The sequence below is a fragment of the Grampus griseus genome (genome assembly GCF_964374135.1).
Source record: "Grampus griseus genome assembly, chromosome: 11".
NCBI lineage: Eukaryota > Metazoa > Chordata > Mammalia > Artiodactyla > Delphinidae > Grampus > Grampus griseus.
The window spans coordinates 61432377-61445387 of record NC_139005.1 but is presented as its reverse complement, the minus strand read 5'-3'; the positions used below and the strand labels follow the sequence as shown (position 1 = coordinate 61445387).

The following is a 13011-nucleotide window of genomic DNA, read 5'->3' as shown; positions in this document are numbered from 1 at the left end:
ACAAATGAGATGCTACCATGAAAAGGGATTACTGCATAGGTCATTTTTCTTAAAGTCTTAGTATCCCAAATCACTCCCCCTCCTCACTGTTATTACTTCAGAAGATATGAATTTATTCTATGTAACCAGTATCTGGGGCCATGGTTTTTGAACTAATTTAAGTCATGTCTGATGAAAAGCCATTGACTCTCTCCCCAGAAAAGTGCTGATACTTTATTTATAACAATTTCAGAAGTCCATGGACCCACCCCCTAACCAAAATCCACTGCTGGGTCCCAGATTAAGAACCTCTAATCAAGGGTTTATGGCCATTCCTAATCCTTCTAAGGATCAAAGTAGTCATTTTAAAGTCACCTATCATTTAATATTTATTGTCTGTAAGATAAGTGCTTATTTTGATAAAATAATCATTTGTTTATATATTAAAAGAATTGAATCCCTTACTCAAATAACTAATTTACAAGGATATCAAGACAGATTTCTAAGAAACTTAAGCTTAATTTTATTTAGGAAATAGCTATTTTAGAAGAAATAGGGCCAATTAATAAATATTATAACTAAATATAATTTTTCATATTCTTTAAAGAATGTAACTTTTACTAGCTATTAAAGCCATATCCAGATTTACAGGCTCCATCTTGGTACAATTTATGGTTATCAACCAGATTTTCTTTCTCAAGACTTAAAATGAAAAATGGAAAAATACACAGCTATGAATCGACTTTATCAAATTCTAGGACAAAAAATCTAGGTTGGTTGTTTTTTATTTATTTATGAATTTTTCACTTTCAAAATTAAGTTTACTTAATTAGCTTGACACTCCACATAGCTAAAACGCACCACCTCAAATTATATATGACTAAAACAGAACCAATTTCTATTGCCTTCACTCCCAAAAAAGTCTGTTTCCTTCCATCTTCACAACTTCAATACATATCACAAGACACTCAGTTATTCAAACCAAAACCTAAGTCATCGATGTTTTTTTCTTTCACCTTCATTTCTAATCTACCTTTTCTTTTCTACTCTAAACTATCATTTCCAAATCCATTCATTTCACTCCATCACTACTTCTACAATCATAGGCTAAACTAACATCATCACTTGCCTGATTTATTATGAGAGCCTAACTGATCTTCATCTATCCCTTCCATTTTCTTTTCTTTTTTTTTTTTTTGCGGTACACGGGCCTCTCACTGTTGTGGCCTCTCCCGTTGTGGAGCACAGGCTCCGGACGCGCAGGCTCTGCGGCCACGGCTCACGGCCCCAGCCGATCTGCGGCATGTGGGATCTTCCCGGACTGGGGCACAAACCCGTGTCCCCTGCATCAGCAGGCAGACTCTCAACCACTGCGCCACCAGGGAAGCCCCTTTCCATTTTCTTAATTCTTCAATACATTCTTCAAATACCAAAGTAATTTTTAAAAAAATATTAAAAACACAAAGATTATATAACCATTCTACATAAATCCTTCCAACTATTTCTCATGACTGAGAATACAATTAAAGTTCCTTATCATGGCCTTGTACCTGTCTCTCTCTCTCAGTGTCTCACTGCTTGGTCAAAGCTGTCATTTCTACACCTCTAACATGGTAAGCTTATTCCTGGCCTTGGGCCTTGCATGTGTAGGTTCCTCTACATCAGGGGTCCCCAACCCCCGGACCAGTACTGGTCTGTGGCCTGTTAGGAACCGGGCCGCACAGCAGGTAGTGAGCGGCAGGCAAGCGAGTCAAGTTTCATCTGTATTTACAGCCGCTCTCCATCGCTTGCATTACCGCCTGAGCTCCGCCTCCTGTCAGCATTATGGTGAGCTGTAGAATTATTTCATTATATATTACAATGTAATAATAATAAAAATAAAGTGCACAATAAACATAATGCGCTTGAATTACATTTATTGCCCCCCACCCCAGTCCGTGGAAAAATTGTCTTCCACAAAACTGTTCGCTGGTGCCAAAAAGGTTGGGGACCACTGTTCTATGTTGAAAGGTTTTTCCCATGTATCTTTGCATAACTGATCCCTTATCAGACAAGTCTGAAAGCAAATGTCATCTCAGAGGCATTCACAAATCACTCTCACCTGATGTGGCCCCCTTACCCCTCGTCATGACCACTTTTGCCTATGTGCATGTGTTTTTAATTTATTTATTGTCCATTTCCTCAATACAGTATAAGTTCTGAGAGAATAAGGACTTCATCTATCTTAAACACTGACTCCCCAGCATTAAACAAATATCTGTTGAATGAATGAATGGTTTCCACTAGAAGGTGATGACTAGACTTCAGTATATTAGGAATCAGCCAGATTCCAGTAGCAAAGGTATTTGATACTTATTTCGTCCTTTTAATTACATTAAAAGTACATTTTTAAACAAAAATCTACTTTTACACCAGTGTGGTTAAAAAAGATTATTTTTACTCTGAAAGTATAAATGTTCCCTGAGCAACTGAAGCAACTCCTTTAGACTTTATTTCCTTTAAAAACAATGTCACTCTAAATAAGTTAAACAGAGAAAAACAAATACCATATGATATCACTTATATGTGGGATCAAAAAAAAATAAACAAACAACAACAACAACAAAACTCGAGCTCATAAATACAGAGAACAGATTGGTGATTGCCAGAGGTAGGCAGTGCACTGTGGGGAGTGAGGAAGATTAGTGAAGGGGGTCAAAGGTACAAACTTCCAGTTCTAAAAGAAATAAGTCACGAGGATGTAATGTACATAATGGCAACTATAGTTAATAATACTATAGTGCAGGTACTTCCCTGGTGGTCCAGTGGGTAAGACTCCATGCTCCCAATGCAGGGGGCCCTGGTTCAATCCCTGGTTGGGAAACTAAATGCCGCATGCATGCCGTAACTAGGAGTTCGCATGCCGCAATTAAGAGTCCGCATGCTGCAACTAAGAGTCCTCATGCCGCAACTAAGAAGCCTGCATGCTGCAACTAAGAGAGTCCGCATGCCGCAACTAAGAGGGTCTGTATGCCGCAATAAAGATCCTGCATGCCGTAACTAAGACCCGGTGCAGCCAAAATTTTTAAAAAATATTAAAAAAATAATACTATAGTGCATATTCAGAAGTTGCTAAGAGCAAAGCTTGAGGGTTTGCATCACAAGAAAAAAAGAAAATTTTGTGACTGTGTATGATGATGGATGTTGACTAGACTTGTTGGTCATTTTGCAATGTGTACAGATGTCAAATCATTATGTTGTACACCTGAAAGTTGTATCATGTTATATACCAATTATACCTCATAAAAAGTTAAAAAAAAATGTTACTCCAGAGCTAGCAAGGAATTATATTTAAAATAACTCCTTTTTGTTAATGGCCAACCTTGATGATACAGTCAGATAAAATTAAAACATTAATAAAAAGAAAGTTAACAAAAAAAATAGATGTATTTCAGTAAAAGTTCTATAGGTACAATAATTAGCTCAATTATTTGACACGATAGACTCTGGAAGGTCGTCACATGAACTGTACTAGTTAAGGAAGCTGCATTCCAGTTTATCCCATCTTGGTACCAAATAATTCATGTGCTGAGCCTATAAAACATTAAAAATACAAGGTTTGAACCATTTAAATCAGTTCAACTATCTCCATTCTTACCATTACCTTTCTGTTGAAATTCATTATAGATTATTTCTTTTACTAAGACTAATCAAAAGTTTATATAATGGTTAATGTGGAGTACAAGTTGAAAAGACATTAAACTTACAAACCACACCTCAAATACTTAAAGTTCATGAATGAAGAGAAGTTATCTAAAATTTTGTATAGTAAGAAAAGATATTTTTAAATGCTCTGAAAATATACACTACTAGTGTATATTTGAAACTACTACTAGTTTCAAATTCCAAAACTGTGCAGTCATCTTGTCATAATTCTTTGGTACAAATGTAATTTCAATATATTTATATGACTTTTGGCAAACTCTATGGAGACTCACTATTTGCTGTAGTGAAAATTGGTTCTATTTTTTCAAAAATATAACACTAAATACTAGAAATGTATTCCTGGGGCATGACTCACTTTAGGAATGGCTATCTAGTAGCTAAGAGATGAAAAAATAACACTCTAAAGCAATTCAGATAATAAAACATAAGGTCATCTCATTAATTTTTTTCTCATGGGGATATTGGTCAGGTTTAGTCAAACTCCTCCTTTCTTATACTTTAGGCCTTGGGGTCAGCCTAATTTACCAATCACAGTGTTATGAACTTTTCAGAACTTCCTATTTAAAAATGTTTGGAAAAGCAAAAATTTCTCTCTATGATTTCAGAAGTGGCAGAGAGTTATGCTAGCATAGTCATGAAAACTAGCTTAGAGTTAAAGCTCAAGACTACACAAATCTTCAGTCAGTCAACAAATACTTAGAGCGCCCATCACACGTCAGGCACTATGGTAAGTTGACTTTCCTCTTTCCATACATTTACTAGCAGATACCAGACCATTCTGATCACTTTGGGTAAAAACACGAAGACTTGAAATTTTAAAAAAAGAAAATACATGGTTTTCTCAATTTCTTAGTTTCCAATAAGATATTTGATATTTACTTTTAACTAATTAGACTCATTTATAAAAATTGGTTATAATCATAAATAAATTTAAACTATTTTATTTTAGTAATTTAACCTTCTCTTCTTAGAGTAATCAGATAGAGGAAGAACTATTCATTGCAACATAAAAAGATGCCCTGATCCAGCAGGAGATAACCTACTTTTTGATTGGCATTTTAGATTATTATATGACTCGAACTCCTTTCATATTTAATTAGCACATATTCCTTACAAATTTAAGAAGTATGACTCAGAAAATACTACGGTCTATAGTCAAAATGAAAGAAAATTTGTCAATGGGCACAAAGATATTTATGAATGCACATTATTAAAAGATGATGTTTAAAACTTTAAAGTCATTTCACAGAAAGAGTCTGTTGCTGAAGACATGGTGGATTCTGAAGCTTTAAAAATGAGAATGGTTAACCAAAATTTAAGACTACCAATAGCATTTTCTTGCAGGTATTCATAAAATATTTATAAATTCCTAAATGCTCAGAGTGTAAATGTTAATTGTGCTTTGCTCTTAGATAATTTTGTATAATTTTTTGGTATATTTTTCCTGGATAGTCCAGCATTTGGGGGAGAGGAGTTCTCCTATAAACATCATGAAGGTGATTATCAAATTTAAAGGTCTTGAACTTTAAAAAAATGAGACAATCAATGACCAAGTCAAAAAATTACTAAAAGTTATTATGCATACTTGTGATATAAACTTGTGCTTCTCTGCAATGATCTTCTTAAAGAAACCAGAAAACTATTCAGCTATAAAAACAGATTATGTAATTTAATTTCCAAAAGTCAATAAGAATTCACTAATGAAAGAGCCACCAAAATCTGAAAATTACTCCAATACTAAAAAGACGAAAGTAAATAAACCAGTCTTTCAAAACGAATTCTTGCATGGAAGGGTTGAGCTTAAATGAGAAGTTTCTTCCATCTCTGAAAGTCTCTTAAAAAACCTATATTTTATTAAGGAATTCCCATCTTGGTAACCACATTTCACAAAGCACAATCAATACAGGCTAGTTTTACCTTGATATTCTGGGCATCGACATTAGCTCCAGCTTCCAGAAGAAGACTAATGACTGTGGTATTCCCTGCTAGTACTGCCCAATGCAGAGCAGTGTTTTTGTGATACTTGTCACCAAGGTTAACTGAAACATTGAATGTTAAAAGCAATCTAGTTGGATCCACACTGAAAAGGAAAAAAAAACACAACAACAACAACAACCCTAATTTCAATTATAGAAATCATTACAGATACTAAACTGATTGTGGTTGCATTCCATCTTGGAACACTTCTATTCTAACCTATTTTCAACAATTTTATAATGAGTAATGAGACAACATTCTTAATATGAAGTGTTAAATACATGCAACACCATATAACCTAAACTACTTCGAAGAGAGAGCACACTTCGTCCTGACATTTATTATTTTTCACCTAGGGATTAATGCCATTAATATCTATATAATTAAACAATTAAAAATTTAAATCTAGATTGCTCCAAAAATGATTTAAGGCAACTTACTAATTAGTATGTTAAAGTTGCCAATATGCAAATCACATAAAAATGAGTCACTTTTTAAAAAGAAGGTAACGTCTTCCATTCTTGGAAATTGTTAAAAGAAGAATACCTTAAGGATACTACAATTACCAACATAAAGGTAAACACAGAAACTCAAAACATCCAAAAAGGTAATTTATGTTATATACTATGTACTCATTATAAGAATTTTAAATATTAGTGAGTATAACATTAATTGCTTTTTCTCATCACTTATTTTACATTTTATTATGCTGAAAGTTATCTGAATAAGTATTTTATAAATGGTTACATACCTATGTGTTCTATAAGCTGCCCACATTAAAGGCGTCATCCCATTCTGATCCATCATATCTACATCCTGATAGAGTAAAAAGAAAGTCAGACAGTAAAAACTTTTAAGTTCCTGCCAAATTTACTGAGAAAAATATAATTTACACATCACAGGAGAAGCCAGCGTAATAACAGTACTCAATCGAGGGTGATTTATGAAACTTTTTCTTTCTTAACTTTAAAATAAAACTATTATCACTGAATATTTTAATTAATGTGGATATAAGTATCTAATTGACATATATTAAGTATATATTCAATATTTAATTAACTTCTATTTCTCGTTTTCCCTTTTAAGATGCTTCACTCAGCCTTTCAATGTTTTCATTTAAAGATCTTAACATACTCTTGATCTTTCACCCACAAAGGATCGATTAAATAAATGACTTATGTCTCTGAAAAACTTATTTATACTAATTCATGATAGGAGGGAATAATAAAACCCTGCTTATTCCTAGGCATTTTAAAACAAAGAATAAATTCAATAAACTTCAACAGATTCAAAAAAGTTTGTTTGCTTTTTATCACTATCACTACACATAAATATTTTTAGAATTAACTAATTCTACAAAGTTTGTGGTGAAAAAGCAAGGTAATAAAGCAATCCTCTGTCTTACTCCCCACGATTTTCACTTTTTTTAGCTCATTATTTTGGTCTTTACCTCCACATGTTTAAAATATGATACCTGAATTGCTACTTTTTGATTTTTCAGTTTTAGGCATTACCCTAAATATGCATATTTTCCATATCCTCAATATGTAAAATAGCAAATTCTCTCTTTCTTCTCACTGCCCCATCACAAATATGCACCTTTCCTATTCTTTCCTCTGAAAAGATCTACTGTAATTCTGGTTCTATAAATATTTGATATTTACATTACTATAAATATATATGAATACTATTCCCAACAAAGTATGTAGTAAACTATGATTACTTTCCTCTCCTACCCAACTTTTTTGCTTTCCTTGGTACTGCATTTTTTTCTCCCTTTTGCTTAGTTTTCTTTTTCTTTCTTTTTAGCAAATTAGAATTAAAACTACTACCTGTTCAACCAAAACTCTTCTCAAATTATCTAAATCTCCTTTCAAGACAGGCTGATGTATCAGGGATTTTATCAGTTTCACTTGCCTAAAATTCCTTCTCCTGATCCACTCCAATCTGCCTGAGGCACCTGTCTCATTAACTAGAAGAGGACTTCTTTGAAGACAGAAATTATTTTAAATTCATCTTTGTATTCTCAGTGCCCAGAAGAGTAGATAATCAAAAAACATTTGTTAAATGAAAAGACATGTTTATCTATCTACTCTTCCAGACTTCGGAAAGGCATGGGCTTTAGAATAAGACAGACATGATTTTGAATTCCTAGCTCTACCACTTAATAACTATAAAACTGGCAAAATTACATTAATTCTCTGAAACTCAGCTTTCCCACCTACAAATGTGAATACAAATAATGGCTTCATAAGACCCCTGTGAGGATTAAATGGAATAATGTGTGTAAAGCAAACTAATTCCATAGCCTGGAACACAACAGACATTCAATAAATATTAAGTTTCCTCTTCTTCCCTTCCCCATCTCCCATTCCTGGATTACATTAAACCAGCAGATCTTATCCAAGTTATGTTATCCAATTTACCAGTCAGTGGAGAGAGGACAGAGTTATAGTGAGTACACTATAAAACACTTCATAACTCTGTGTAGCAGTTCTCTGTAAGCTACTATTACTGATGGGAGTATGTCTCAAATATCCAAATGTACTGAGGCAGAAAAAATGCTGAGAACCACCACATTGACAAGTGACAACACATATCCTTGGACATCATCAGTTTTAGTCTCTTTCATGAAAACTGTAGTCAAATGTTATGCCTTATCACTACACATCTATTTCTAAATTTATTTTACGTGTTGTTGGGAACATCTCATGTAACCTCACTCAATAGTTACATTATACATGTTGATTTTTTTCCACTAAAAATCTTAAAAAAAAATCTTCTCTGAAGAAATGACATACTTCCTTGTTTCTTAGACGAGAGTTAAGTTCTGTCACTTATTTTACTTCCTTCACTGCCCTGGTTTGAAGAAAGCTCAACTAAATTTGATGTCCAATTAAAGCAAACATGTAAATTCTTATATTTAAGTTTCTTCTTCCTTTTTAGTTGTAAGTCTTTTCATATCCTTTTTAAAAAGTGACAGTATTTAAAATATTAATAAGTAAAATAAAAAATGTAAAATTATGCCACATCTGTAGAGTACTAAAAGAAAAATGAAATTCAACCTTTTCTTTCTTTGGGTCAGGATTTAAAACTTGGTACTTCTTTTCCAAGTTCAGCCTGGACGTATGAGTATTCTCTATTAGGAAGAATTAACAAGCCCAGATCAAAAGGTTATGGTAATTCCATGATCAACAGGGCTCCATTACTTAGCATTTTCCCCTTTTTTTCCCTGAAAATCATCCAAAAGAATTGGTAGTGAGCACTGAATATATTTAACAGTATAACTAACATGAAACAATTGTGAAGAATAGAATGACAAACTGAATGGAAATGTCACAAGCCCTAAGAATGTAAATTTGATAAAATTAACCAAAAATGGGGGGGAAATGGAAAAAGGCTGAAAAGAAAGTATAATGAGTACCTAATCTGTAATAGCTATGAGCCAAAGGATATTATTTAAAGCTGAAAAATCAAGTAATAGAAATTTATCAGAACAAGTTAACACTAAGAAAAACAGTATAATTGACTAATGTCAATGTAAGACAGGGAAGAGAACGAAGAAATTAGAAATATACTAATTTTATTACTGCTTATAATTGGGAACTAATCAGAACTAATAAAAATTGAGCAAACATCTGATTAAAGTGAGGGAGAAAAAGAGAACTGTGTGACTGAGGAAAGAATTACCAAGCAGAAGAAAAGAGCAAGCACAAAGGCCCTAAGACAGAAGCTTATCAGAGCTGTTCAACGAACAGCAAGAAGATGGGTGTGGTTAAAGCAGTAGTGAGGGGGAGATGACAGAAGATGAAATCAGAGGTATCCAGGGCTAGACCACACATGGTTCAATAGGCCAGAGAAGGACTTTGGTATCCATTTCAAGTATAATGTAATGCACATTAGAGCGGTTTTCTTTTACAATATTTTAGCATATAGATTGAAAAACAGTCTGGAAAAATATAAACTAAACTGTTAAAGGAAGTGATCTCAGTGGGGAGAGGAGGTAAAGGAAGAGGTGGGATTTCATTCTCTAAGTCATACTCTTCTATTATGTTTGAATATTTTACAGTAAGTATGTGTTACTTTTCTAAACAGAAAAAAAAACTTACTCATGAAAAAGAAAACTACTTGTCAGACATTTATTAACATTATCATGCATTTACTGCACAAGCGGTACTGTGACAAAAATCTCTGCCCTTGAAGAATTTTATAGCCTACATACTATGTCAGAGTTAAAATGATTACTGAAACATCCAAACTCCAAAATCAATAAGCTAACAAAAATAGTGAAAACTTTACACCACTTTTCCTACCCAGTTAAAAACTGGAAGGAAAAAAGTGAACATGTATTGTAGACTTATATCTGTAATACAGAAGGCCACTGAAGACAATGCCACGTGCAACAGCGCCATCTACTGCTTCAACTGCCAGCCTAGAAGGAACCGTAGGAGAACAAAGATGATCCCTTGTGGTAGCTGGTCTCCAAAGATGGCCCCTAATAAACCTCCCTTCCCAGTATTCACGCCCTTGTGCTCCCTCAATGAACATGCGCTGGCACTGTTACTTGCTTTAACTGACAGAATGGAGCAGAAATGCTGTTATGCCAGTTCAAAACGTCAGACAGCTTCTGCTCTGCTCTTTTGGGCACTCTGAGCCACCATGTAGGAAGTCTGGCTTCCCTGCTAGAGAGACCACATGGAGGGGTATCTTGGAGAAGAAATTCTAAGACTGCATGGGGAAAAAGAGAGAGGCCTAGCTGTCAACTGAGCCCAGCCTTTTAGCCATTCCTATCAAGATATAAGGTATGCAAGTGAGCCATCCTCCAGCCCAGTTGAGCCCCCAGACGACTGCAGCCCCCTGCCATTATCACAAGAGGAACCACCCAGCCAAGCCCAGTCAACCCACAGAATTGTGAAATACAATGGTTGGTTGTGTTCTAAAGCCATTATATTTAGGGGTTAGTCTGTTTACACAGTAATGGATAATAAACTCCCCCTTCCAGCAATTAATTTAACCAGTCTATGCCTCTTTTCCTTAGCAATAGTGTACAACACACAACTGTCACTGACTGTCACTGCCAACAGCAAATACCTTAAAGGATTCATAAAATAAATTACTATTCAAATTCTAAATCTAATATTTTAAATTGAAATAACAAATATATGTTAATAGCACTGAATTAAAATCATTTGTCTTTCTCTTATGATAAGTTCCTTAGCTATAAAACTAATGTTTAAGTACAATGAGAGAAAACTCATGAAAGAAAAACTGAGTGACATTACTTTTAACAAAATACATGTTATTGAAACAAATGAAAATCATGGTACACAGAAACTGATAATATTTAATATGATTATAGTCACTACATATTCAGGAGAAATCAGGAAGAATCACTTAAATCATGAGAATTTTTCTGACATGTAAGAAGCAGTATTTTATATAGCAGAAACAGAGAAAATGACTTAAGGAATGTATCCCCCTTGAGAGGGACTTAATACAGAAAATAACCAGTAATATGTTCAAAAAAGTTTAAATGAATTCAGATGATATATTCAAAAGATGTAATTAAGGGAAAAAAATAGATACTTAAAATTTCTCCCTTACTTTCTGGAATTCATCTCTGTCACTACTGGAAATTAAAAAAACCCACCTTAATGGATCATTATCTAGATCATAACTGGTTTTCATATTTTTATGTTAACTACATTAAACAGCTCAATATCAAACTAACTATATATTTATTTATTCTCTTCATCCATCAGAAAGTACTATTTAAATATCACTAGACTGTTACACTTGTTAACACCAATAATATTAGGTATTTAAACCATGAAGAACGTTTGGTTAAAATCTACCCCATTGTGACTTTTTTTTACCTGTCCTTTTGCTATGAGATAAGCAACAATTGAGGTATGTCCAAACTGCGCAGCCAGATGAATACAGCTACATCCTTCTCCGTCAATTAATGAAGGATCTGCACCATATTTCATTAGTTGCACGACCATAGATAGATGGCCTTGTCTAAAACGTAAAAGAATAAACACTTAAATATATAAAGTTATTTCAAACAAGAAACTCTGGAAAGATCTTTTTTTAAAAAATAGGGTAATGGTGGAAAAGATTACACAAATCTTATTTTATGTTATTTTAAAATAGGTATATGTCAAGACACATTTAGGATTTTATGTTCTTAAGTCTTAACTGGTATAAACGGTTTTTGAAAATTTATAGATACTCATAACTTCTTTAAATATGTAATAAATAGTTACTATATTCTATTAATCCTATTCCAATATGACCTTAATTGTCCCATGAACTAGATACTTCTTTCACTGTAAACATATGTAGGCTGCAAAAGTATTCCAAAGTTTAACACCATCTTATAATTAACTGGATTAATATCAGCATGGTTAATTCCTTAAGGACACTTTGGACAATAAACTTTGCTTCCAATGCAGGTAACACTGGACAGCAATACATTAGCACATTATTGATATTAATTACTGGCATAACAAGTTCTCCCATTCACTTCCTCATATTCTTTTTAAAGCTACTTAGTTATAGATTGCTAAAGGAACCAAAGGGGAAAAAAAAATCCAGAATTAAATTTAAACCTTGTGGCCCAGTGCAATGGAGTTGAATTTAGGTCTCCTCCAAGTTGATCCACAATAGCACCTTTCGAAATATAGTATCTATAAGACAAAATTTTAAATAATTAAGACAACTTTCATTTTCAATTTTAAGAAACTGTATGAAAAATAAAGAAATGTTTTTCATTTTAGATCTCATGCTAGTTTATGCCTTGGACAATAAACAATCTTTTGTGAGTTTTTAAAATACATTAGCAGAATTTTACATCAAACATATCACTCTCTTTTGTTCCACAAGTAAAAGAAAAGTAATTTTTTAAATTACAATAAAGAATAGCAAAGCCAAATAACAATCATATAAAAAAGAAGGCAGTCAGAGAACCACAAAGATTTGGATCCTACAGCAGCATCAGGTAGAATTTTGGAATTACAACAGCTGTAGAGCAGGCCAGACACATAGCCTACCATGGGTAGAAGTTCAGCTTTTTAAGCTCAGCTTTACTTTCCTCACAAGATTACTATAGATTAAATCAAACAACATATGTGAAAGAGTTTTATACACTGTAAAGTATAACATAAACGTTCTTTATGATGCCTTATTTGTTATGCTTTTAAAGCTGAGTTGCTTTAAAAAGAAACAGCAACCTCATTTCTTACTATATTCATGTCATAACATCTTGATATTCTCTGAAATGAACAGGACCTAGCTGCTTATATAATGCTTGTTTTGGAACTGATCAATGCAATGAATCTTGAATAC

At 33.4% G+C, this 13011-nt stretch overlaps 1 protein-coding gene across 1 annotated transcript in view; it reads right to left on the bottom strand.

Moving 5' to 3' along the window:
- Nucleotides 1-13011, bottom strand: part of ZDHHC17 (zDHHC palmitoyltransferase 17) — a gene marked incomplete at its 5' end in the record, with an annotated part of 106459 nt that overhangs the window by 43862 nt on the left and 49586 nt on the right. Inside the window, 4 exons of the mRNA XM_082665898.1 lie at nt 5602-5764; nt 6413-6477; nt 11538-11682; nt 12276-12353. Of these exons, the coding sequence (XP_082522024.1) occupies nt 5602-5764; nt 6413-6477; nt 11538-11682; nt 12276-12353 (451 nt within the window). The remainder of the gene's footprint in view (nt 1-5601; nt 5765-6412; nt 6478-11537; nt 11683-12275; nt 12354-13011) is intronic.